Below are 23,734 nucleotides of genomic sequence, written 5' to 3'. Positions count from 1 at the left end.
TATGGCTTAGGGAAACTTCTCATGGCAGAGATTTGGAGGGATCAGAAGAGGCTTCTCTGAGTCTTGATCAGATTTGATTCCAAGTCTATGAGCTGTGAAAGAACGTTTTCAGCGCACATCCCAATATGGAAAGTGAATGCAATGAATGACTGGATAAGTACTTAAAAATCGTGGTTCAAGAGTCATTTGTATGGCTGACCACATTGTTCTTCGAGTCACTTCGAGTCGGAGGAATAGCATTCAAGTGATCTAATGATATAATATATAGTTGGAGAAGCTTGAAAATCTCCTTGAAGTAAACTTGATAGATCTTGGCTCCAACTATTTTCTGGAGCTCAAACCAGATTCTTCGATTGAGATTTATCCATTGTTATTATTATTATTGTTGTTGTTGTTGTTGTTGTTGTTGTTGTTATCTGGATCCTTTTACTAGCAATTACGAAATCTCCTTATTGATCACTTTAACATTAACCCGTTCGCTTTCGACGCGAGAAGATGTTATTCTACGGCACGTTTACATCGCATCGTGTCGCTTACACACTTGATTTCACATTTATATTATCGCATCATACACGTACGTTAGGTATGTGTCTCCTTTATGTGTAGACAAGTATGCGAGTATTTCTAGCCTGAGAATAGCACTATATTGAACATGAACTACGCTACTATTGGTATGGCATCAGCGGCGATAATAATTGTTGTTCTTTTTGGCGCTGCCTGGTATCATACTCGTGAGAAGAAGAAGCTTGTGGCTGCGGGATCATTGCGATGTTGATGGGGTTTGGAGGGGGAGTGGAATGGAATGGAATGGAATGGATGGTTTACTTGAGTATTGTGGATGGATGCTGGGGTGGTGGAGGGGGAGTGAAGAGGGAGTGGAGGAAAGAATTGGGTGGGAGGATACGGATGAAGTGATGGATTGAAGGGGGAGTGAGAATCGTCTTTATGTCTGGTCTGCTGTTGGGTTGATGGTATAGAAAGGATGGAAAGATTCTAAGCGAGGGGTTAGAGATCAACTACTCACATGCGTTGAAGTTTATGTGCTAGGGTTGGATTTATAGTTTGTTGTACTCGAGTTCAAATACAACAGATTGAAGTCTACCTGATTTTCTATTGGTGTAGTGGATAAAGTGAAATGAGTGAATATTTGGAGACGATAATACGTTCAAAGTAATTTCTATAACTGATTCATATCCGTGTCAAGATAAGAGTCAAATTATTAGTTATGTCTGTTACCGTAGCTAGATTTATCAAGGTGATATCCTCTGCAGAGAAACTGCAAATATACTCAAAGATCGTATCCGATCCAATAGATATTCCAATTTCACCGGCGCCTTTAGGGCTATTACCTTCGAAAAAAAAAAAAAGCACCTTGCGGAACTTCATCTTTACAACTCTCAAATCACTACGCATCAGCTGATTATCCTCGCAATACCGATCCTCCCATTCATTCCAAGATATCCGAACTTCAATTCGCAGTACAGTCAGTCATGTTTGTCTCTAGTTCTGGTAGTGAAATCATACAATACACATCATATCCTGAGTGAGCATTCCATTCTTTACCTTTCGCACCCATTACATATTGTGAACCTCGTAGCTCTTCTAACCCTCAAACCAGCAAAACATCACATCATCAACCGGTCAAAAATGCCTTTTGGGACAGTATCCATTGTTGCTCTATCATCGCTTGCAATGATTGGCCTATGTATCGCCGCTTTTGCGGTTTGGAGACAGATTAAGAAGAAACGAGAAAGTGAAATCGCAGAAGTGCAGAGGACCCGAGAGCAGGTTCCAAGAATTGTGTATACTTCTCCCTCTTAAGGTTCGTAGGGATTCTTTGGTGGTTGAAAGTTTTAAGAGGTGATGGGTCACTGGGGTCGGAGGAAGGGTTGGAGCGATGGAGAGATGGAGGAATGGAGGGACGAGAATTAACAGAGCCGGAGGTTTTTTTTTTCGTTTCTGGCTTTCATAGTCCTTGGTATCAGAGTTGAGGGGAGTTATCATCTGCAGTCAAAGAGCATTTCTGTATACTAAGGGCGTTGAACTTGGCAGGAGGAAATCATTGGCTACTTATTCGTGATACAATAAGTGATTTGCAAAATATATATGAGCGACGACCGATATACTAAATGGTACTGTCATTTTTCTAAGACACTGCCTACCTTGATTAATATTTGAGTGAATGAATACGAGCAATAGTGCTGAGTCTTGAGAGTCACAGGTATGACTGAATTTGTTCCCGATATAGACTTTTTTTGACTCGACAAGAAGTCATCGAAAGACTAACGATGGAATCTTATCTTTGACTCCAGCTTCCTTAAAATTGCCCAAGGTCTAATCTGGACTTTACATAAACGCCACGCAACAAGTACACAGAGAGATTTCAGTGTTCACCAATACTGATCGATGCTTCTCGTTATTTGAACAACATACTCGAGTTCGAAGATCTACATACAACTCTTCAAAAATTTCCCTCTTTTTCCTCACTACAACAGACATTAGATTCCACGATTCCCAGAGTTCAAAATTGAGACACCTAGACATTATTCACTGCAAGTCTTCTTAAGTCTCTGTTCATCACGACGTTAAGACCTTTCTCGAACCAATCGTCAACAATATCTACCTGCCTCTGTAATCACCTCAAAACGATTGGAATGATACCCGATACCAAAAATTTATTATCGGGTTATAAATACCAAGTATGTTCTCCCATAAATAAAAGCCGAAGTCCAATACATTACTAACATAACAACAGAAAGATGAAAGGATTTGTTGTAGTCGTTCTGGCACTATTGGTACTTGTGCTTGGTTCTGCTTTGGTCTACCATAGTGCATGGAAGCCATTAAAGAGGAGATTGGCGAAAAGAAAGGGGGTTCCGACTTTGCCGATTACGAATCATTTATAGGCGGCAGGGGATCTTGTGATCGAGTATCCAGCCTCTCTTGTTGTGAAATCTGAGAGCTGGTCGTCTTTTCTTGGGCTGAAGAATTGATGAAATGGTAGGATAGGGTTTACACTCTGTTGTATTTGTAAATCTGGTGAGCGAGAGAGGGATATGGTACATGGGTCAGAATAATACCTCAATACCAAGAGCGTTGATGTTGAAATATTGGACTCATTTTATCATTCTCATTTTAACTTGAATGAAATGATCATTTACAGAGAATGATGTCCTAGGGAGTAGCAGGTGTAACGGACATAGTTCAGATCGAACTTCTAGGGCTTACTAGTAAAGTAATACCTTGAGTTCTTTCTGGAGAGTAACTCGAAAATATCGATACAAATCAAATGAATCTACACAGTCTGACATCATTGCGCTGTATTTGACAACCTTTAGATGTTGAAGTACGATTGAGATGCTCGCTGGTAATACTTTACCACTTATGCTATAGTCTTCTGTGTCACAGCAGATATTTGCTGCTTGCAAGCCTAGCGTATTCTAAACATGGCTCACCGGGAAGCGCTTCAATCCTTGATATCATGCGCCAAGCCCCCCAACTCGCAGCCATCTCCACTCTCATCCCATAGGATTGCAGCCATTTATAAAGACAAGGATTAACATCACCAGCTCTCATTTTCTTCAAAAGCTTCATGTTCCACGAAATAAATCGGCATGCCACTTATGCAATTGATGACTTTTCACGATGTACTATATCCCTAAAAGAAAGAAGTGTTGACCTCAAATTATGCTGTGCTTCCCACGATGTTATAGAAACGTAATTTCATATTACTCATTCAATATATAGGTAATGACGAAGATTATCCACGCGCGCATAAGACAGAAATAGTGCTGACCATAAACCTCACTCATTTGCTGACCTTGGCACAGCTTAGTGTAGCTTATTAACACAGGCTCATTCTTCATAATAGAGACCAGGACGAACATGAAAAACCATATATTGTCTTTCATCGTTCTTCACGGTTGGCAAGGTTAACCAACATGTTGTATCAAATTCACATTCCCGTGTTACTTTCTCTCATGGCATCTGCATCCGCTTATTGGATACAATTCAATGCTGAGTCCAGATGCGCCAGTAAAGAAACTTTGCGTTCATGGAGCGGATCAACAAGTCGAGGATGTCAGGCACGTTTTCCGAGAAAAGCCAGTTCGGCATTTGTCACGAATACTGGGACATCGGACGATAATACAGTGGTTGTTTTTTATTCCTCGCAAGACTGCAATCCCGAAAATGCCATTGCACGAGTCGAAAGTGGATGTGTTGGAATTGAAAGCGAGAACCTTGAAATCAAATACCAGTCATTCAATGTCATTCGAACGTTTGATTCGGCGAGGATTACGCCGATTTCGAAGAATGAATTTGGATATCAACATGGTGGAATAAAGCTCTATAAAGGTGTGGAGTACCGGTGGTTGAAGCAGCTTGATGGATCATTTCGAGGAGTGTTTCCAGAGGAATGGGATGATGCTATTTTGAAGCAACGAAAAGTACCCACCTCTGTAAGCTGAGAAATTGCTTGTAAGGAGATTGAATCAGCGTGTGACGAACTCAGACATCTTCGACACGATAGCTCCCGGAAATCATTCACTGATAGGAACATGCCTTCAGCATGACGAGCATTGATCATATGAGAAGCACTTCGATTACCAGTCAGCCTACTATTGTGTATGGATATGTCATACCAGGGTACACGCCAAGGGGAGACAGGAAAGCCACGGTGGAAGTGTTTACTCCAGAGGTCTGGAAAATGGACGGGTATATTTGAAACCCAGAAAAGAGACATCCAAGAGCACAGTTCTGAGAGTGCAATGACTGAGTGATGATTCAAAGATTTCACCTCCAATCAGGCGGCTTTTCAATCCGAAATGTCTAAAAAAAATACCTGCCCACTGTAGACACCCTACTGGAAGTATCTTGGCAAGCTCCTGTCCGGCTTTGAGACGATATATCTGTGAATTCTCGAGCATGCTTCCTAAGTCGAAGGTGTGGGACTCGGAAACAATTCGATGAGAGATGGCGAGTTTCTAATTGCCTGTGAAGCACTTTGGCCTATTGAAGAGAGTGTTATCGTGTAGGTGTGGACCTAGTTGATGCTTGTTGGCCGGTTTGCCGAGAGAAGAGTTTGGAAAACTGGCACTGGACGAATTTGCGAGTATATTCAACACCGAAACACAGCGCATGCTATGGCTCTCAACTTGGAGAATCACCATTGGAAGTAAATAGACAATAAGAAAGACATGTTACTGCACTCGAAGAATTGGCCCATCAAATTAGTGGACCATTAAATAGGGATGTGCGTGTGAATTGCGGCAAATAAGGATAAGTTTTGATCCTTTGTCTTTCTATATGCACCAAAACTCCAAATGCTATGCAGTGTGATTCCAGATCTCCTTTTACCAGTCATCGTCATCATCACTCTCAACATTGGGCAGCTTCGAACCTCGAATACCGCCCTTCTCTTGACGCTCTTCTTCTTCATCCTCTGCATCACGTCTCCGCTTCGTAACTCTCATGTCGTTATCCTTGATAGCTCCGATTTCAATCAGCAGCTTATCAATCTCTGCCATTCCTACTCGCACACCTCCCATGGTCATCAATGTAACCACTTGTTTCACGATATCCCCTTTGTTGTACACCAGTATTGTAGGGCAATTTCTGTCGGGATACCCCTCAATAGCCATGTCACCCCTCATCTCGCAAAACTTAACTTCCCCAAACTCAACAGCTGCTCTCCTCCACAACTCAGTCAAGACCCTACTTTCCACATTCGTTCCCAGCCCACTCGTGAGATTGACCAATACTGGCGAGTCTTGACTTGCATCTGTAACCTCTCTCTGATAATCAGGCTTCGATAAAGGATATACTGCGCCGTGCTTGGCTTTCTTCGATATAGATGACAATTCTGCCATTCGTTGTTTTTTATATTGTTCGAGGAAGGCATCATCTTCTTCATCTTCAAGAGCATCTAGTTCGTCGAGATCCTTTCCTTCAAGTCGGTTTTCGTGCGCAAGACGACGTCCCTCGAGAATAGCCTCTTCGATAAGGGGCGTGGGGGAAGGAGGTTTCTCGGGAATGATACCCTTGGCTCGCAAAATGTCATTCCATTCTGTATCGGCATTTGGATCATCTATAGGAACATTGATTCTCTGATCCATGGGAGCTGCCATGATTGTGAAAGTTGAGGCAGATTTGAGGAATTCTTGTATTATTATGATGATACTTGACCTAAATTTGCTCCAAGACAATTGTACGTGGAATCCACAATCTGCAGCCTGGGCTAGCTCTGAGCAATTGGAGGGGTAGTCGGAGCAAAGATGACCCAAAAGCCGATCCACTTAAAAGCACGAGCTACTTTAACGGGTCGAATTTCGTCTGCACGTGATACGTCTCGGTTAAAAATCTGGCACACTCTAGGGTTTTTAGAATTGGTTCAATTTTCTCCGCTCTTGATACCTACCAGTTCGACCCATCGACAATAGACTGACCTTCGCCCTCTACGTCCAAAAAACTCGAGACTTCGACAAAGACCCGTCAGTCCAATATCCGAATAACAATTTCGATCAAAATACGTCAAGATGGTAAGGAATCACTCAATCAATCATCCCCACATCAACGCATCGATTATGGCTTCAAGGCATGAGGTGGAATTGCACAATGGCACACGACATTCACACGACAATCACGAGGAGGAGAACAAGCTTGAAATGGATTGGAAAATGTTATTTGTTCGCCCTTGGGTTGGATCGAATCGCTGGAATGGATGCATTGATGATGGAATTTGATGGTTGACATTTGATGAGGCCAATTGCTAATCAGAGTTTGCCACCTTAGGTTCTCGCAATCGATCTCCTCAACCCATCCCCAGCTGCTGAGGCACGCAAGCACAAGCTCAAGGTATGCGACAACACCTTTCACTAAATTTTCGACTCGATATAAAATTGGCAGAAGCTAATCTTTTTTGCCACTATAGCAACTTGTCCCAGCCCCAAGATCCTTCTTCATGGATGTTAAGTGCCCAGGATGTTTCACCATCACCACCGTCTTCAGCCACGCCCAAACCGTTGTCATCTGCGCTGGATGCTCAACTGTTCTCTGCCAACCAACAGGTGGTAAGGCTCGTTTGACTGAGGGCTGCTCGTTCAGAAGAAAGTAGATCAGATATATTCTTGCTACTTTTCTTTTGGCTTCGTCTGTTCGGTTAATGGCAATGGCTCAATGAGGGTTTAGACATGGTTCTAGTTTTCGATACGCAATTTGATGGATAGAAGATGGACCTCACCCAAAATTCCTTGCGAAAGATCGATGCAACAAGCAGCAGAGGGGCGTTTGGGAAAATCCGGATATCTTGCATCAAATCAAAAACGATTCCCTCATAAAATTTGATTTATTTTCTTGTGTACGAGTCGTTTGTGATATGATTGATCGCGAACGTAAAAACCTCCATTGGTGGATATGAAAGGCAGGAAATGACGATGCTACGAATATTCTACGATGATAGAACGACCTGGAGTTGCGAGAACTTGGATTGTCTCTTGAGGGCCTCGACATATTCTCAATGGATAGGGAGCTTGTGCTATATCAATCAACGATGATTTCACATTCCCTTTTCAATGCCCATTCCGTGAATAGTGTATGAAGACTGATTGACTATGTGTCATTGTTGTGATAGATGGTTCGCAAGCGCGTCTGTCCAGATGAACATTTTCCTAACTTGCCTGGCCATTTTCCAGATTCTCTCTTTAGGCTTGAGTGATATATTAAGATTGTGAATTTTAGAACATGGAATAGCTTCAGCCCACACGCATCCTGGAAACACAGCTCATTCCCAACTGTCACCTTTGCTCCCAGCTAACATTGAGGGAAACTTTGACGATACCCCTGAGATGTTTGTCGAATACCCCACATCCAAATACTTGACTCCTTTGACACACTAAGGGCAATACACATAATAGCATATCGCTATATGGAATCTTTCACGCTTAATCATTATCGATGCAATGGATCACTATCCATATGTCCTCCAAGCCCTAGCAGCTGATATACTGGCAGAAACTAGGAGATAGAGAAAGTTCTATCTACCTCGACGAAAGTGCTATATGAGTTTCATCTTTGCCGTCAAGTAAAGGGGTAAAGTGAAGTCATCAATTCGACACCGATTCTCTCGACTCAGTCTATTCTTTCGGCGACAAGCCGAGACTCAAATCAATTCTACAATGCTTCTGCATCTTCAACTTGGGTATTCCCTTCTAAAGTTAGACAATTATGGTTGGGTGGGTGTAATGAGCTAAGACGGAAAGTATATCTTCACTCAACAGCCTTCAACCAACCATATAGTATATCGTTTCATCTTCACACTGTCGATATGGCCTGACAAAGCAACTCAACCTGGCGTATCAATACTACACATTGCCTATTCTTTAAGGTTTTGCCCTCATATCCCGCCTTGGGTGAATATCTAGAAAACTTTCGATCGAGTGATATTACGACATATACTCTTGATATTCACTGCATCAGTAGCGTCACAGACTGCTTAAGGGATTCTTTCAGCACGGCTTCTTTCCATCAATTCTCTTATTCATCTCGGCGCTCTCCTCCGAACCTCATCCCATCTACTACAAAAATCATGGCAGAAGTGACTGAATCTCCAGATGCGACCTCGACCGACACTGTCATGGACGATGGTATTCAATTTCAACTTCCCACCTTCCACCATAATCCTCGCATCCACCTAGAACGTCTCGCAGTATTCCTCGCATTCCGAGAAGGTTTTGCGCACACAGCGCCGGCAACGAGAAATTCGTTTCTCGGCAACAAAAAGAAATTTGTCGACAGGAGACGCGAATTCTTCGAGTACCTGATTGGCAAGCCAGAGGTTTCATCGCGGCTGCATCGCATGAAAAAGAAGAGGGTTCTCGCAGCTGCTGAGGTTTTGTTCGGGCTTGGTCATCTCGCGCCAGATTCGACTATGAATAAACGTTTTGCGCATCTCTCTGCTGAACAGATCCGGAGTGTCGAGTGGAGGGCTTCGGTTTCTCTCCCTCCGTGTGCGTATTATTGTTGATTTTCATGTGAATTTTCGGCATGGGTATTTACTAACACGTCTGTGTTGTAGTGAAACAGGAGATAGGAGGAATGGTGGACTTGGGACCTATATCCACGAGGACAAGATCGAATTGTGAGGGCTGTCGAAAATTGAAGTTGATGCGTGATGAATCACAACTCTGTGATAAGATGGAAAGAATGTGTTTATGTGTTGAGGGACGCACAGCAACTTTAAATGGAGGAAATCGTGGCGCAGACTCGAAGGGAAATGATGATGATGATGATGAAGTGCATATGATTTAGCGTGCAATCTTTACTGTGCGAATGTATATGCTGATGCCAGCTTCCGATGTATTTATGCCTTCATATTACAATAAGATGCCGTGCTTTGCTTTCTCTAGAATTGTATATTATGCGAAAAGTTCTAGGTGAGTCTTCGCTGTGTGGGTTATGTCTGTTCGAGGTAGTTATCAGCCTTGCAAATCAACATGAGGTAAATTAGTATGTTGCCATTCATTGCATTCACTTCGACGGCGGCTTTTGATATCAAGTCCACACTCCTCTAGCGAAGTAAACTTAACTCCTTTTTCGAAATCACTATAGTTAGAAAGGAAATACAAGCTCAAATGTCTAGAGCTCGGCCGAGTAACGATAATTCTAATCTGGCAAGCTAACATAGATTATCATTCAACCTGAGGGGTTTGCTGGGTTTAACAAGTTGTAAGAACGTCTGTTTACGGTAGAGCAATAAATTCTTTAGAGGTCTTGATCCATCATTTGCAGCACAACGGCAGTGCTTCATTCTAATGCAGAAACTCAGTTTATCTTTTGCAAGCCTCAGAGAATACCCGAAGCAAAGCAAAGTTTCGCTACACAGAACCAAGCACCAAGTAGACATTTCCGGCATCGAAAATGGCCTACGCGATAATCACGCCGTCGAAAATTGATGAGATTAAGAACCTTGGCTTGACAATTGGTCCTGGCAGACGAGGCAACCCCCCTCCCCCCCTCGCTTGACAGCCTTAGCTTGATGATTTCCCATCCCCAATTTTCCACACGCGCACGCACTAAACAACTATACATAATACCATTATATATTTTTTTTGATTCCGCTTCCCAAGAGCCGGCGGAAACACGTGAAATCAGATATCAATTAGAGGATGCATGGTGTATCAGAAATCCAACCTAACACCAATGTTTTTTATTAAAAAATTTTTTTAGAAAAGACAACACGACAGAGAGAGAAAGATGCACGCCCATCTCATCTCATCTCATCTCACCTTCTAGCCAACATAAGTTACATAATATATCCAATCCAATCCAATCTACACAGGAAAAAGCCCGAAGAAATACCTACACCATGAGCAGACAGAAATAGCTGATACCACATCTCTGCGTCTTTTTTCCCACAGCGACCTCCCAAAACAAGCATATCTATCTACCTTTCTTTCTTTATATAATCCCATCCCTCTATACCCCTACTCCCATCTTATAAATATCAAAAGATCAAAAGATCAAAGAACTCTAATATCTAACTAACTATCTATCTAGCTAACTAACTAACTAACTAATAACTAACTAAATAGACAGTCATGCAACACAGCCCATTCATCATACCATACATACAATTAATCCCTTCCGCGGACAAGAAAAAAAAAAAAATCTCTTCTTTCTTTTCTCTCTTTTCTCCCCTATTTCTTTTACCAACTCCCTTTATCTCTCCATCCCAACATCATAAAATCCACCGTAAGAATTTTCTCTCAATTGAGTATATTTTATTTCATTCTATTTCATTTCATTCCATTCCACCTCTAGATCTGTGCAATCGATACACTCATCCAAAACAAGCAAAGAAACAAATAAACATAACCACTCTTCTCTCCCTTTCTCCCTTTCTCCCTTTCTCCCTTTCTCCTCCCTCCTCCCTCCTTCCTCCTCCCTCCTCCCTACCATCATATCTCAAAACTTTCCAATTCCAATTCCAATTCTATATTAAACCACAATTGCAAATTAAATACTACTCCCCCCTTTCGTCCGAGTTCGCTTCCTCAATAATATACATATGCACATATATTCATACTTCCCTCTATAGACTGAATCGATCAAGAATTTACTCCTACTACTACCTCTCTCGACCGGTAAGTTGCTCTCAGATCAATGAAATCAACCTATATACATGTACACCACACATCTAGACATCAACTCAGTTTCAAAAGACTAATTAGAACACCATCTCACATCTAACACTCCACACCTTAAACCTTGCATCATATTCCAGAATCATCATCACACAATCACATATCAATATACTCTCTAGACTTGAATTTAGTGGTTTCATGTTTCATTCAACTATTCTAATAACCTATAGCAAATACGTCCTCTACCACAATATGAAAAGTACCTAACCAAGGTCCGGTTCCTCCACAACGTATAGGCGCGTGTATGTATAGGCATTTTGATAATCTTCGACCAGCAACTTTGTATGTGAGCTTTAAACAATTTCTGAACTTCATATCAGTTCACTTCTCCTTGCCTTGCTCTCAACATCAGCTACCCATCCATTCACCATGAAACACAACTAAGCTTTGTAAAATGAAACGTCAATCAACAAATAAAGAGACCTCCCCAGAAGCTGCTATTTCCCATGTGTGGTTACTCCGTGATGTTTGAAAAAGTATTTCATCTCGATTGTTGCAAAATTGTCCCCGAAGATAAGTTGTCAAAGAAATGCAACATCCCTCCAGATTGGTATTTCGAGTGCCAATCACCCCTTCATTACCACCTCCATCCTCATCCCCTCTACCACACATAGTCCGAATATCATTCAATGAAAAGCAACGAATACAGAAAAGAAAAGAATAAAATCCATCGGAACAAAATATCTCAGGAAAACAGTGGGCTTGCCAATACAAAGCAATAAATTGAATGGTTGCATGTTTGACTTGATGTGCCTTGTACTCGCTTGTTTCGGGATCATGACGGATTTGATAGATGACAAAAAGATATATTTCGAAGTGTTGCATCTGATGATTGGATGTTGTCGTGTGAAGACTTCGAAAAAAGGGAAATTATGCCATCGACGTGCCGTTCGATTATTTTGGAGTTCCAATGACGCTGCTCATCAAACAATCATTCCCAAAGGAATAATCAAATGAGTCATATGACATGATGAAAACCAAAGTGCTCGAGCCATTAGGAAAGCCAGTAATCGATCCATGAAAGAAAAAAGAAAGCGGTCCATAAAAGAGATATTTGTTGGAGTGGAGATCGAGCCAAATTCAAGAATGTGTCAATAAACAAGTCTTGTAATGGTCAGCGATATTGATTTGGTGGGACTGATCCAGTCTCCAGTAGCCGAATGTCGAGTATCGAAAATAAAAACGTCTACCAAAGACCATTCATTCCAGGATTTCAAAGACCATTGCCTGGTGGAGGGGGGCCGGCAGAGCGGAGGCTATTTTAATAACTAAAGCGTCAGCCGTCTATTAGCGTAATGTCCTCTTCGCGGCCAGCGCTATTGAAGCCAAACGCGAAGAACAAAAGAGTTCTATGCAAGAGACAAGTAGAGTGTGGGTAGACTTACTAGTGACCGGTTCCTTCTGGAGCTTGTCCCTGTTGCTGAATTGGAGTAACAGTCTTGCGTTGTCTACCAGCAGTGTTTCCAGCAGTTGCTTGAGCACTGGCTTGACCCTCAGCAGGTGTCTTGTCACCATCTTGTGGCTTGATCTGTTGTTGTTGCTGAGCGTTCTTTTGGTACTTGTAGACAGTCCAGTCGAAGACATAGTCATATTGGAAGCCTTCACGAACGAAGAGATCACGGAAGATCTTTCGGAGGTAAGAGTAATCTGGCTTGTCGTCGAATCGGAGGGAACGGGTGTAGTTGAGGTAGATGGCAAACTCATTTGGGAAGCCACGGCAAAGGACTTCGGTAGGGGTAGTCATCTTCTTCTCCATGATACGGTCATACTTCTGCTTCTTGGTAGCAGCCTTGAGACCTTGCCATGGAAGGGAACCACGACAGAAGTAGAGCATGACATATCCCAAGGATTCCATGTCATCACGACGGGATTGCTCTAGAATACACATTAGCATTGCGAGTGGAGGTGGAGAGAAAAGGTGGGGGGGGGAACATACCGACACCAAGATGGGTGTTGATGGAGGCATAACGAGCAGTACCAGTCAAGTTCTTGTTCTCACGGTATGGGATGTGGAAGTGAGTCTTTGGGTCTCTGTACTTCTTGGCCAAACCAAAATCAATGACGTTGACTTGGTTACCACGCTTACCAATGCCCATGAGGAAGTTGTCAGGCTTGATATCACGATGGATGAAGGATTTGGCGTGGATGTATTCGATACGGGAGATGAGTTGATCGGCGAGAAGAAGAACAGTCTTCAAGGAGAACTTGCGGTTGCAGAAGTTGAAGAGATCCTCCAAACTGGGTCCGAGAAGGTCAAGGACCATAGCATTGTAATCACATTCGGTACCGAACCAGCGAACGAAAGGGATACCGACACCACCGGCGAGGGATTTGTAGACACGAGCCTCATATTCGAGTTGAGGATGCTTAGCCTTGACAGACTCAAGCTTGATAGCAATCTCTTCACCCGAGATGATGTTGGTACCAAGGTAGATATCACCAAAGGAACCACTACCGATCTTTCGACCAATGCGGTATTTATTACCCACGCGAAGATCCTACAGAGAGATGAGAGGTTAGCATTGTGTAATGACGACGATGTGAGTAATGTAATTAATGGGAGTGGTAAAAGGGCAAGAGCATGTGCCACGCTACTGAGACGAGGCTGTGTGATATTTACATCCCCAGGTGAGGGATTAAAACATGCACCAATGTCAATTTCCAGCGGCAGCGATAGAATTTGCAAGAGGAGCAGCAGCAGCAGAACAAGAACAAGAAGAAAACAACAAGAATGTGTATATGAAGGGCTGGAAAATGGGAGTATAAACCAGAGGGGATGTTTTTGGCTTAGCACCCACCATAGTAGTCATCTTGAAGTTGAACTATGGACTCAGTGTATCGGGAAATCCGATACCAGAGTCGAGGAGGATGGATTCGATCGAGAGATGAAGATGGAGAATGGATGGCGAGGATCCGACGAGATTTAATGGATGCGAAGAAGGTTGCGGAGGGAGGGAGGCACGGTTGAAAGGGTCGAGAGAAAGGATTTGGAAGAATCGACACTAGAAAGAAGTCGTGTCAGATTAGTTGTGGGGTTTGAGTTGTATGTTGTGTGTGTGTGTGATATTTTTGTAGGTGAGGAAGGGGAAGCGGTGTGTGTGAGAGTAATAAAAGTAGCAGTGTTTTTCCCACTGGGACCGTAGGATGGAGGGAACGAAGGAAACGAAGCGGCTAACGCGAGTACCGCCACGAGCCGGATGGGAAAATGATGGAATGATCCGCTCGCAGTGAATCAATCAATCAATCACGCAGGATAATAAGTAAGTGCATGGGAAATGAATGTGAAATCAAATGCACGCAGATGATGTGATGTTCCAATAATCAATACGGCCAGAGGGGGGAACGAGAAGCGTGGCATACCTTGAAAAATGATTCTGGTGATCCAATCGTGACCCGAGCGAGGATGAAAAGATGGAGAATGGAGAATGGAGGGAGGGAGGGAGGGGGGAAGAGAATTGAAGAAGTAGAAGTAGTGGCAGTGGCAGTGGCAGTGGCAGTACTTGACTTGATGGTGGTGTAGGTATAAAAGAGGTGAAAGGGTCTCGATGTTTTGAGTTTGCTGACTGTAAGAACCGCACGCACGCACAAAAAGCGAAAAGCAAAAAGCGAAAAGCGGTGGTAGGGAATGGAGAGTCGAGAGTCGAGAGTCGTAGACTAATGGCAGACGTTAAAAATGGTAGGACGAATTCGTGGCCTCGTTTGGGTGGCTCGGAAGGGCGTAGGATATAATGAAGAAGAAGAAGAAGAAGAAGAAGATGATGATGATGATGCTGAATGGATTGAATAATAATAATAATGTTATTAAAAATAATAATCAAAGGGCGTCAATCAATGCCTTTGTCAATTAATAATAATAATAATAAGAGGGAGTGAAAGGTTTACGTTGATATGTATCTACGATGTATCTACGATCTATATCGATGGATGGATGTATCGATTGGTATGATATTTGTAGGTACACAATCATATTCATCAATATATCACATAAAACAGAGGCATCGAATTTATCTGATTTTGATTTTTTTGGATTCTTTTATTCTTTCATTCTTTCAATCTTTCATTCATTCATTCATTCATTCTCTCATTCTCTCACTCACCACTTCATTAATCATGCAGCCCTTTGTTCTCTTCTCTCTTTCTCCATCATGCGTACTCGTATGCTTTAACGTGATTTCACCGTTGTACCACTTTCCACTTTCCACTTTCCATGAATACGTCGCCTGGCTAATAAAAGAGGCGAGGGCGAGGGCGAGGGCGAGGGCGAGGAAAGAGGAAAGAGGAAAGAGGACGACTTGCCCTTTCTTACTTTCTTACGTTCTTACTTTCTTGTTTTCTTGCCTTCCTTCTTACTTTCTGCTTTGCCTTTCTACTTTCCTTGCCTTCCACTTGCTTTCCCACCGGCCTTCTTCCCTGCCTTCCTCCTTGCCTTCCTCCTTGCCTTCCACTTACCTACCTGCTTACCAAACTTCCCATCCAAACCATCCATCCAAACCCAATCACAACCCAACCCAAACCACCTTACATAATCCCCTCCAACTCCATCTCCACCGACACACAGCACAGCGCAAGTCCAGAAAAACCCTCATCACCTGATGCCATAAATAGTTTAGCACCAAGACATTTTCGGGTCCAAGATATCTTCTCCCCAAGCCATTCTAGGCAAGATCCGTGACCGGTATTTCAAGCATCGCGAACACATCCTGGACATTCGTCATTGATAGGTTGAAAGATCTTTCCTGGAGCCATGGATGGAGGGAGGGAGCGAGGGAATGGGTCTAGGGAAGTCCACTCACGTATCAGAAATGGAACAGTGCTTGGGGTTTGCAGTGACAATTTCAATGCAACGACAACACAATCGAATGGGTTGGTGAGTGAGGGATTGGTGAAACGGTTGAGTATGGGACGGGATGAGATTATGGGATTGATGGTGAAAGGATGGATGTGATTGAGACTGACTATGAGTATATGAATACATACGTATATGAGGATATGATAGAAGGATATTAGCACTACCTACACATCACATATAAAACACGACCCTATACCATACGCACATTCATACGATATGCATTCAGCAAAACCAACAGACAGAAAGAACCCAAGCAAGCATATCTTTCTTTACCATCTCCAAGTCTGTAGGTATTCCTTTATCCAATGCTACCAAACTCCACGAAAGCAAGCAAGCAGACAGACAAACAAGCCATAACTTTCAGAGTCCAAGCTCAAAATCAAGATCATAATCAAGATCAAGATCAAGATCAAACTCTCACGCTCTGATAAAGATCAAATTTATAAACCCAAAGATCAAAGATCAAAGCTAGTTAATAAAACTACCTATGCACACATATCGTATACACCTAAAAATCACTCCAAAGTATCACACAATAAAAAAAAACATAGTTATATATTCATTACCACTATATACGTACCTACCTATGCAAAAATTGTTATCATATTCACATTCACATTCACATTATCCCCCCACACACAGACAGTCGAGATCCTCACCCAAACTCACACTCAGATCAGCAAAGTATCTTTGGTTAGTTATCATTAGTATTGTAGATATCTATTAACTATAGATATCAGTGCTCAATCAACACTGTGCAAATCGATCTGGTTGAGATGAGGATGGATGGATGGATGGCTAGACGGGGTAGACGGGAGAGAATATCTTGGTATGCTTGATAACTATCATATCATATCATATCATATCAGTATTCTGAATATCATTACCCTGTTCACTCTATTCATATCAGCATTGTTGTCGTCGTCGTCGTCATCATCATCATCGTCAAATTATACATACATACCTACATATATATGCATACACACACATACTACCACCATCTATCTATCTATCTATCTAGGACATCCCATCCCTCCACGCATAAAACAAAACAAAACTAACCCTAAAACCTCCACTCAACGCCCAACCAACCGCCAAGGGGGAAAGCCTGACAGCCGAAAGAATGAATAAATGAAAGCCTAAAAGAGGGGCAAAAGACCTCTATCTACGTACGTACCTGACTACGTATCTAGTATCTATCCCCGTCCTCCACTTTATAAACGGATACTGAAACTACTGTGTAAAAAAAGCATGACGCAGATAGACAGACAGACAGATAGATAGATGGATAGGTAAAAATACTTATTGTGATAAGGATATGATAGTAAGAGTAGCGAAGATACCTATCTACCTTAGATACCTATCTACTCGAGTCACTTGTGTCAAATCCAAATCCAAATTCAAATCCAACTGAAAAGCCTCACTCACTCACTCACTCACTCACTGACTGACTCCCGAGCAAAAATAAGCACCAGTCAAGATTTCTACAGGAAGATGGAATAAACACTATCGATTAATGGATTATCTGAGGCTTGATAATGAATTCGTAGAAGTAAACGAAGTGGAAAAGTACTGATGTATTATGTAATCATGGATTCGTAGAAGCAAACGAAGTGGAAAAGTACTGATGTATTATATAATCATATATCTATATAGCAGGCCATTTTTATATTTGTAGATTTATAAAACCTCTTTTGATTGATTATAAATAATATGCTGATGTTAGGGTAGGGTTGTTTTGATTGATGAGGAAGTTTGAAATTTCAATTCAGTATACAATTTTAAAAGAAAAGAAAATTCGATTAAAAAAGAATTAATTAGATTAAAGCAATTGAAAGCTTTTTAATGGTTTAATTAGTTTTAGGGTAAGATTTATAATAATGATAGAGTCAATTGATTGAATTGAAAAAAATTGATAAAGATAGATTTGAAGATGTATTTGTAAGCAAATATATAATGTTTGAGGTATAGTTGTTTTAGTGTTACGGGAGCTGCCTCTAGGGTCACGTGGAAGTGTCTAGAGATCTCTCGAGGTGGTTTAGACTAGACTTCAAGTAGGAATTCAATAAGGTTGTAACTGGGTGCAATTCTCGTAACTATAGTAATGAAACTAATGATTGTTCTTGAGCACGAAGCTCTACATTATAATGAAACCCCTTCCCTTATATAGATCTTCGTCTCACTTGGACAGCTGGGACAGCCGGTCGCTCCTGGAGCGCTGTCGTTCCTGAGCTGTCCATCACGGGACACTAATCCCGTGACTCTTGGTGTCCTAGCTTATTCTTTTGTCCTGGGGCCAACCCCCTGGGATCTTACTAATATAACTTCGCGAAAAGTTTGCAAAGTTATGCTCGGTGTTTCCTAGGACCTATTGTCCTAGGAACTGTATCCTAAGATTCTAGGATATCCTATGACTAATACTATATACATGCCTGAGGCTTTCCTTGGGTGCCTAGTGTCCCCCGGTATACTGTAGCTGAATCACTGAGGCCTATAATACCATTATAGCCTATACGTTGGTGATTCTACAGCCTGTTACTAATCCGTCGTAACATTTAGATGTTTTTCAATATTAGAATTTGAATTAGAATTTATAGAAAAATTTAAGAAAGAGAATTAGAAAGAGAATAAGAAAAGAAAAGAGAGATATAAGATTTTAAAATTTAATTATATTTCTAATATCTTTATATAAATTAGAAGTAAGAGATTAATGTTACGGGAGCTGCCTCTAGGGTCACGTGGAAGTGTCTAGAGATCTCTCGAGGTGGTTTAGACTAGACTTCAAGTAGGAATTCGATAAGGTTGTAACTGGTTGCAATTCTCGTAACTATAGTAATGAAACTAATGATTGTTGTCTTGAGCACGAAGCTCTACATACAAGAAAACCCATTCCCTTATATAGACCTTCGTACTCTGTTGTCCCATCGATCCCACTCACCGGGAGCGGTGGGAGTGATGGGATCCCACTGATCCCATTGATAATAATCGGTGGGATTGATGGGACGATCCATCACGTGATACCTGTTCCCGTGTCTTCCGTATCCTAGCTTATCTGTTATCCTGGGGCTAATCCCCTGGGATATTACTAATATAACTTCGCGAAAAGTTTGCAAAGTTATGTTCAGTGCTTCCTAGGACCTATTGTCCTAGGAACTGTATCCTACGCTTCTAGGATATCCTATGACTAATACTATATACATGCCTGAGGCTTTCCTTGGGTGCCTAGTGTCCCCCGGTATACTGCAGCTGAATCACTGAGGCCTATAATACCATTATAGCCTATACGTTGGTGATTCTACAGCCTGTTACTAATCCGTTGTAACACTATCCCCTTCTTAGCCTAGCGCTTGCCCCAAGCGTTTATATTAGTACGTCTTCCCACTTGATTTATTTCATCCGTAGTGTTTGCAATGTCCGTTATTCGTACTTCCAAATCTGTTACTAGTCGCCAAAATATTTATTTTCGTTCCAAGGAAAAAGGTGTCGTTATGTCTTACAAGTGTAGTCGATGTTTGGAGAAGAACCTCGAGTGCCGAGTTCTTCCAAATGCTGCACGTTGTGGTGAATGTATAAAGAGCGTGGGTAGTGGTCGCTGTGATGTGTACGGCCATTCTGCTGGTGACTGGTCTCGTGTCAATTCCGAGGAAGACCGTCTTCGTCGCGAGGAGGAGGAGGCCATGGCCAAGATTCTTCGACTTCGTCGTCAGCAGCGAGTTTTGCGAGAGAAGGCTGGGAAGATGCTTCAGCATGACCTTCACACAATTGAAGCCCTTGAGGAATTTGAAGCTGAGGAGCAGCGGTTGGAGAATGAGCGTATTGAGAGAGAAAAGGAACAAGCTTCTAGTTCCTCCGTTGCTGCTGGCGATGATTCTTTCGCTTTTGATCCTTCGTTGCCCCCGTTGTCTGACGCTGAGATTGAGGCTTTATTGGCAGGTGTGGGTACTTCAGGTGGAATGCCTGTAACTTCTCAGGGCAGCTGAGATCTTCCTTGAATTCCCATGTGTTTTCTGAATGTGGGTAGTCTAACCATTTGATCAAATACTTGACCTTGTTTCTGACGTATTTACAGTCTAGTATTGTTTCGACATCGTATATGGCGTTTGGGTTGACTGGTTCAATTTCTGTAAATGGCGCATTTGGCGCTCCTGGTGGTGCTGGTTCGAGCAAGGATATGTGGAATACTGGGTAGATATTCATTGTGTCTGGTAATTTCAATCGATAATTAACCGTTCCTATTACCTTATCAATCTTGAATGGTCCTAGTTTCCTGTGGTCGAGTTTATTGCTTGGTCTCTTGGTTTCGATGTTTCGTCGTAGCAGATAAACTTTATCCCCCTCTTTAAGCGTAGGTTCCATACTACGTTTCGTATTGTAGTACGCTGCTGTTCTGGAAGATATGAATCTTAGATCAAGAGCCAGTTGCTCTTGGAGGTCTTTCAGCTGTTCGACTTGTACTATCGCTGATTCGGCATTAACTTCTTGTGGTATCGGGATTTTATACGCTTGTGGATTAAACCCGAAATTAGCTCGTGCTGGTGTGATTTTCGTGGTTTCCGTTTCCGATGTGTTGTATGCGAACTGTGCCATGGGTAATAGCTCTACCCAATTGTCTTGTCGATAATTTACATAGCATCTAAGATATGCTTCCATTGTCTGATTGGTCCTCTCTGTTTGACCATCTGTTTGTGGGTGGAAAGATGTCGATAGCTTTCTCTTGATACCCATAAGTGCTAATAAGGTAGTCCAGAATTTTGAGGTAAAGAGCTTGTCTCGATCCGAGATTATCTCATCTGGTACTCCGTGTATGCTTACTATGATCCTTAGGAACACATATGCTAGTTGTTCAGCATCCCATGTTTCCTTGAATGGTATCATATATGCAAATTTCGTTAGCCTGTCTACTATATTGAGTATCGCGTCGTACTCAATTCCTGTAGTAGGATCCTTTGAGAGTGGTAGTTTGACCACAAAGTCCCATGTGATGGACTTCCATGGCTGAGAAGGCATGTCTGGGGTCTGGAGCTGACCATACGGAGCATGTCGTGATGACTTGTTTCGTATGCAGGTGTCACAATTTCCAACAACTTCTTCAACTATCGTTCTCATTCGTGGGAAGTAACTGATTTCCCGTATTCTTGCAAATGTCCTTGCAATTCCTTGGTGTCCATGTGCCGGCAACCCATGTTGTTCCGTCACAAATTCCTTGGTCATTTGACTCGGAATGTATACTTTTCCATGAAAGTATATGGTATCATTTTCTATAGTGAATCCTGGTTCTATTGTCTTGCGTATGCGTGTGGCAGTAGCATCCTTGTCGTAGTGTGATTGAATCTGTTTTCTGAGGTGGTTGTCTTCCAACAGGTGTGTTGCTGCAAGCTGTGGTGCATTGTAGACCAGTGATTCGCCGTCTTTCTTGAATATAGCGTATGACTCGTACGTTTTGTTTTCTTGATATTCTGGTTTTCGGCTAAGAGCGTCGGCTCTAGCGTTTTCTGATCCTTTGACATATGAAATTCTGAAATTGTAGTTGGCCATGGTCTCCGACCATCTGACCTGTCGTCTGTTTAACTGCTTCGTTGTGGTGAAGTAAACCAAGTTCTTATGATCTGTATACACCTGTACTGTGTATTTCGATCCTTCCAAATATACTCGCCATTCTCTAAATGCATCGACTATCGCCAGTAATTCTTTGTCATATATCTCGTAATTCAACTCGGCTGGTGATAGTTTTCGGGAGTAGAATGCGATTGGCTGGTATTTTCCATTCTGGCCCGGTTGGCTCAGAACTGCTCCTATAGCGAAATCTGAGGAATCCGTTTCCACTATGATTTCTTTCTCTGGGTCAAAAGTCAACAGTATTGGTTCTTCTGCCACTGCTTGTTTGAGTGTATCGAATGACTCCTGTGCTTTGGCAGTCCATTCGAAGCTTCCTTGATCTTTTCTGGTTAACGTGGTCAAGGGTGTAGTAATCCCTGAATAACCCTTGATAAATCTTCTATAGAAGTTGACAAATCCTAGAAAGGATTGTACTTCCTTGATTGTGGTCGGCTGCTTCCATTCGAGCACTGCCTTAACCTTGTCTTTGCTCATCTTGAGCCCTTGGCTTGATACGGTGAATCCCAAGAATTCTGTTTCTGTGACATGGAATTCGCATTTGCTTGGTTTGCACAGCAAGTCTGCTTTGGATAGACTTTCGAGGATGCTGCTAACGTCCTTAATGTGTTGAACCTTGTTGTTTGAATATACTAGGATGTCGTCCAAGTAGCATATACAGCAAGTATCCAAATATTGTGACAACACATTGTTCATAAGCCTCATGAAAGTAGCTGGTGCGTTGGTTAGCCCGAACGGCATAACTTGGTACTCGTATAGCCCGTATCTTGTTTTGAAAGCGGTTTTCCATTCTTCGCCTTCCTTCATTCTGATCAAGTGGTAACCATTACGTAGGTCCATCTTGGTGAATATCGTAGCTCCGCCTAATCGATCTCTTAATTCCGTAGCTAATGGAAGTGGATATCGATCCTTCTTAGTGAGTGCGTTAAGCTTTCTATAGTCTACAACTAGTCTATCGGGTCCATCCTTCTTGGGTACCCACATAGTTGGACTGGCCACTTGGGACGCGGATTCCCTGATCCATCCCTTGGCTAAATTGTCGTCGATGTATTCTCTGAGCCTTTTTAACTCATCGGCTGACATTGAATAAATTGGGGTGTGCACAGGCATCTTGCCTTCCTCCAATATTATCTCATGATCCCATGGCTTGTGTTCCGGTAAAGCCTCATGGATCCCTGGTTCTTTGAAAACATGTTCATATTTCTTGTACTGTTCTGGTATCGTAGGCCTTTCTTTTGCCTCGATTGCGATTTCGTGCCGTGTCGTTGGCTTCTGCATTTGTAGAGGAGGTGTACTGGCCTTCGCTCTTAATGGAGGACCCTGGACTGGGTGTCCTACGTCGCCGGTGTTGTTCGCGTTCAACTCTCCTTGGCGCGTGTTACGTCTCGCGGACGCCTCTAGCGTGTCCCTGTGACCGCTTTTGCACTGATCAAATGTCACAATTCCTTGTGCCCAATCTATTTTCGGATTATGTGCCTTCAACCATGGCATTCCTAAGATGATCTGTTGTTGGCCCAATGGCACAACGTCAAGCTGTATAACCTCTGTATGTTGGGTTATGCCCATTCGTACTGGGATTGTCTCCTGCGAAATCTTTCCGTCAGACCCTGCTAGCTGTCCGTCAACTAACTGCAATCGATAGGGGTATTGTTTCGTCTGAAGTGGTATTTCCAAGTACTTTGCAGCTTCTGGTGCAATAAAATTTCCTGTAGCCCCTGAATCTATCATGGCTGATTGTATGTGTCCATTTATCTGAACCTTGCAGTATATCTGTCCTGCTTGTCCCGTAGCATTCAACTGCTGGGTAACTTTGCGAACTTTTCGCGAAGTTATATTTGAAGTTAAATCCGTGCATGTTACATTATTCTGATGGTTCTTCGTCTTCCTTTTCTTGGGGAACCATCCGGTTGCTTCTTTATCTGATCGATGGATTCCGCAGAATTCATCATAGCAAGCTGTCCAGCTCATCGTGGCGTGGTCCGCTTCTGCCTCGTCCTGGTGACTTTCTTCTGTCACAGAGGGTGTTGGGGTTCTGTAATACTCTTGTTCCCATAAGTCTATTGCATTCATG

General features: G+C 42.4%; 5 protein-coding genes across 8 annotated transcripts; 3 read left to right on the top strand and 2 right to left on the bottom strand.

The window, feature by feature from the left end:
* The first annotated feature begins 3,594 nt into the window (after positions 1 to 3,594).
* Positions 3,595 to 4,859, top strand: BCIN_06g02910 (hypothetical protein). The gene has a single exon (XM_024693427.1). The coding sequence runs from the start codon at positions 3,942 to 3,944 to the stop codon at positions 4,467 to 4,469; it is 528 nt and encodes a 175-aa protein (XP_024549213.1). The 5' UTR covers positions 3,595 to 3,941; the 3' UTR covers positions 4,470 to 4,859.
* Positions 4,860 to 5,219: 360 nt separating this feature from the next.
* On the bottom strand, positions 5,220 to 6,271 carry Bcplp2. Its single transcript, XM_001556216.2, has one exon. The coding sequence runs from the start codon at positions 6,126 to 6,128 to the stop codon at positions 5,355 to 5,357; it is 774 nt and encodes a 257-aa protein (XP_001556266.1). The 5' UTR covers positions 6,129 to 6,271; the 3' UTR covers positions 5,220 to 5,354.
* A 117-nt stretch (positions 6,272 to 6,388) lies between these two features.
* On the top strand, positions 6,389 to 7,560 carry BCIN_06g02890 (hypothetical protein). The gene is made up of 3 exons (XM_001556217.2): positions 6,389 to 6,539; positions 6,793 to 6,855; positions 6,932 to 7,560. The coding sequence occupies exons 1-3, from the start codon at positions 6,537 to 6,539 to the stop codon at positions 7,112 to 7,114; spliced, it is 249 nt and encodes an 82-aa protein (XP_001556267.1). The 5' UTR covers positions 6,389 to 6,536; the 3' UTR covers positions 7,115 to 7,560.
* A 582-nt stretch (positions 7,561 to 8,142) lies between these two features.
* Positions 8,143 to 9,403, top strand: BCIN_06g02880 (hypothetical protein). Its single transcript, XM_001556218.2, has 2 exons — positions 8,143 to 9,005; positions 9,074 to 9,403. Exons 1-2 carry the CDS (start codon positions 8,585 to 8,587, stop codon positions 9,304 to 9,306), a joined length of 654 nt encoding a protein of 217 aa, XP_001556268.2. The 5' UTR covers positions 8,143 to 8,584; the 3' UTR covers positions 9,307 to 9,403.
* Positions 9,404 to 11,317: 1,914 nt separating this feature from the next.
* On the bottom strand, positions 11,318 to 14,911 carry BCIN_06g02870 (hypothetical protein). Of its 4 annotated transcripts, none has more exons than XM_024693425.1 (5): positions 14,562 to 14,911; positions 14,000 to 14,203; positions 13,138 to 13,699; positions 12,587 to 13,076; positions 11,318 to 12,469 (listed from the first exon to the last, which is right to left on the bottom strand). In XM_024693425.1, the coding sequence occupies exons 2-5, from the start codon at positions 14,009 to 14,011 to the stop codon at positions 12,463 to 12,465; spliced, it is 1,071 nt and encodes a 356-aa protein (XP_024549209.1). In that variant the 5' UTR covers positions 14,012 to 14,203; positions 14,562 to 14,911; the 3' UTR covers positions 11,318 to 12,462. The 4 variants fall into 4 exon arrangements, with proteins under 4 accessions (XP_024549209.1, XP_024549210.1, XP_024549212.1 ...); XM_024693426.1 differs by having other exon boundaries at positions 11,318 to 12,457; XM_024693424.1 differs by lacking the exon at positions 14,562 to 14,911 and having other exon boundaries at positions 14,000 to 14,490.
* Between the last annotated feature and the right edge of the window lie 8,823 nt (positions 14,912 to 23,734).

This window comes from Botrytis cinerea, chromosome 6 (assembly GCF_000143535.2).
Source record: "Botrytis cinerea B05.10 chromosome 6, complete sequence".
NCBI lineage: Eukaryota > Fungi > Ascomycota > Leotiomycetes > Helotiales > Sclerotiniaceae > Botrytis > Botrytis cinerea.
The sequence above is the reverse complement of the archived record's forward strand: the minus strand, read 5'-3'. Positions and strand labels throughout refer to the sequence as shown.

Excerpts from the sequence above, each read along its gene's own strand:
- BCIN_06g02870 (XM_024693426.1), bottom strand. Across the intron at positions 13,077-13,137 it reads CAACACCCATCTTGGTGTCG|AGCAATCCCGTCGTGATGAC; the intron begins GTATGTTCCCCC and ends TGTGTATTCTAG. Across the intron at positions 12,458-12,586 it reads CCAGAAGGAACCGGTCACTA|CCTCCGCTCTGCCGGCCCCC; the intron begins GTAAGTCTACCC and ends TTATTAAAATAG.
- BCIN_06g02910 (XM_024693427.1), top strand. The coding sequence starts at position 3,942 with ATGTTGTATCAAATTCACATTCCCGTGTTACTTTCTCTCATGGCATCT.
- BCIN_06g02890 (XM_001556217.2), top strand. Across the intron at positions 6,856-6,931 it reads CACGCAAGCACAAGCTCAAG|CAACTTGTCCCAGCCCCAAG; the intron begins GTATGCGACAAC and ends TTGCCACTATAG.
- Bcplp2 (XM_001556216.2), bottom strand. The coding sequence starts at position 6,128 with ATGGCAGCTCCCATGGATCAGAGAATCAATGTTCCTATAGATGATCCA.
- BCIN_06g02880 (XM_001556218.2), top strand. The coding sequence starts at position 8,585 with ATGGCAGAAGTGACTGAATCTCCAGATGCGACCTCGACCGACACTGTC. Across the intron at positions 9,006-9,073 it reads TTCGGTTTCTCTCCCTCCGT|TGAAACAGGAGATAGGAGGA; the intron begins GTGCGTATTATT and ends TCTGTGTTGTAG.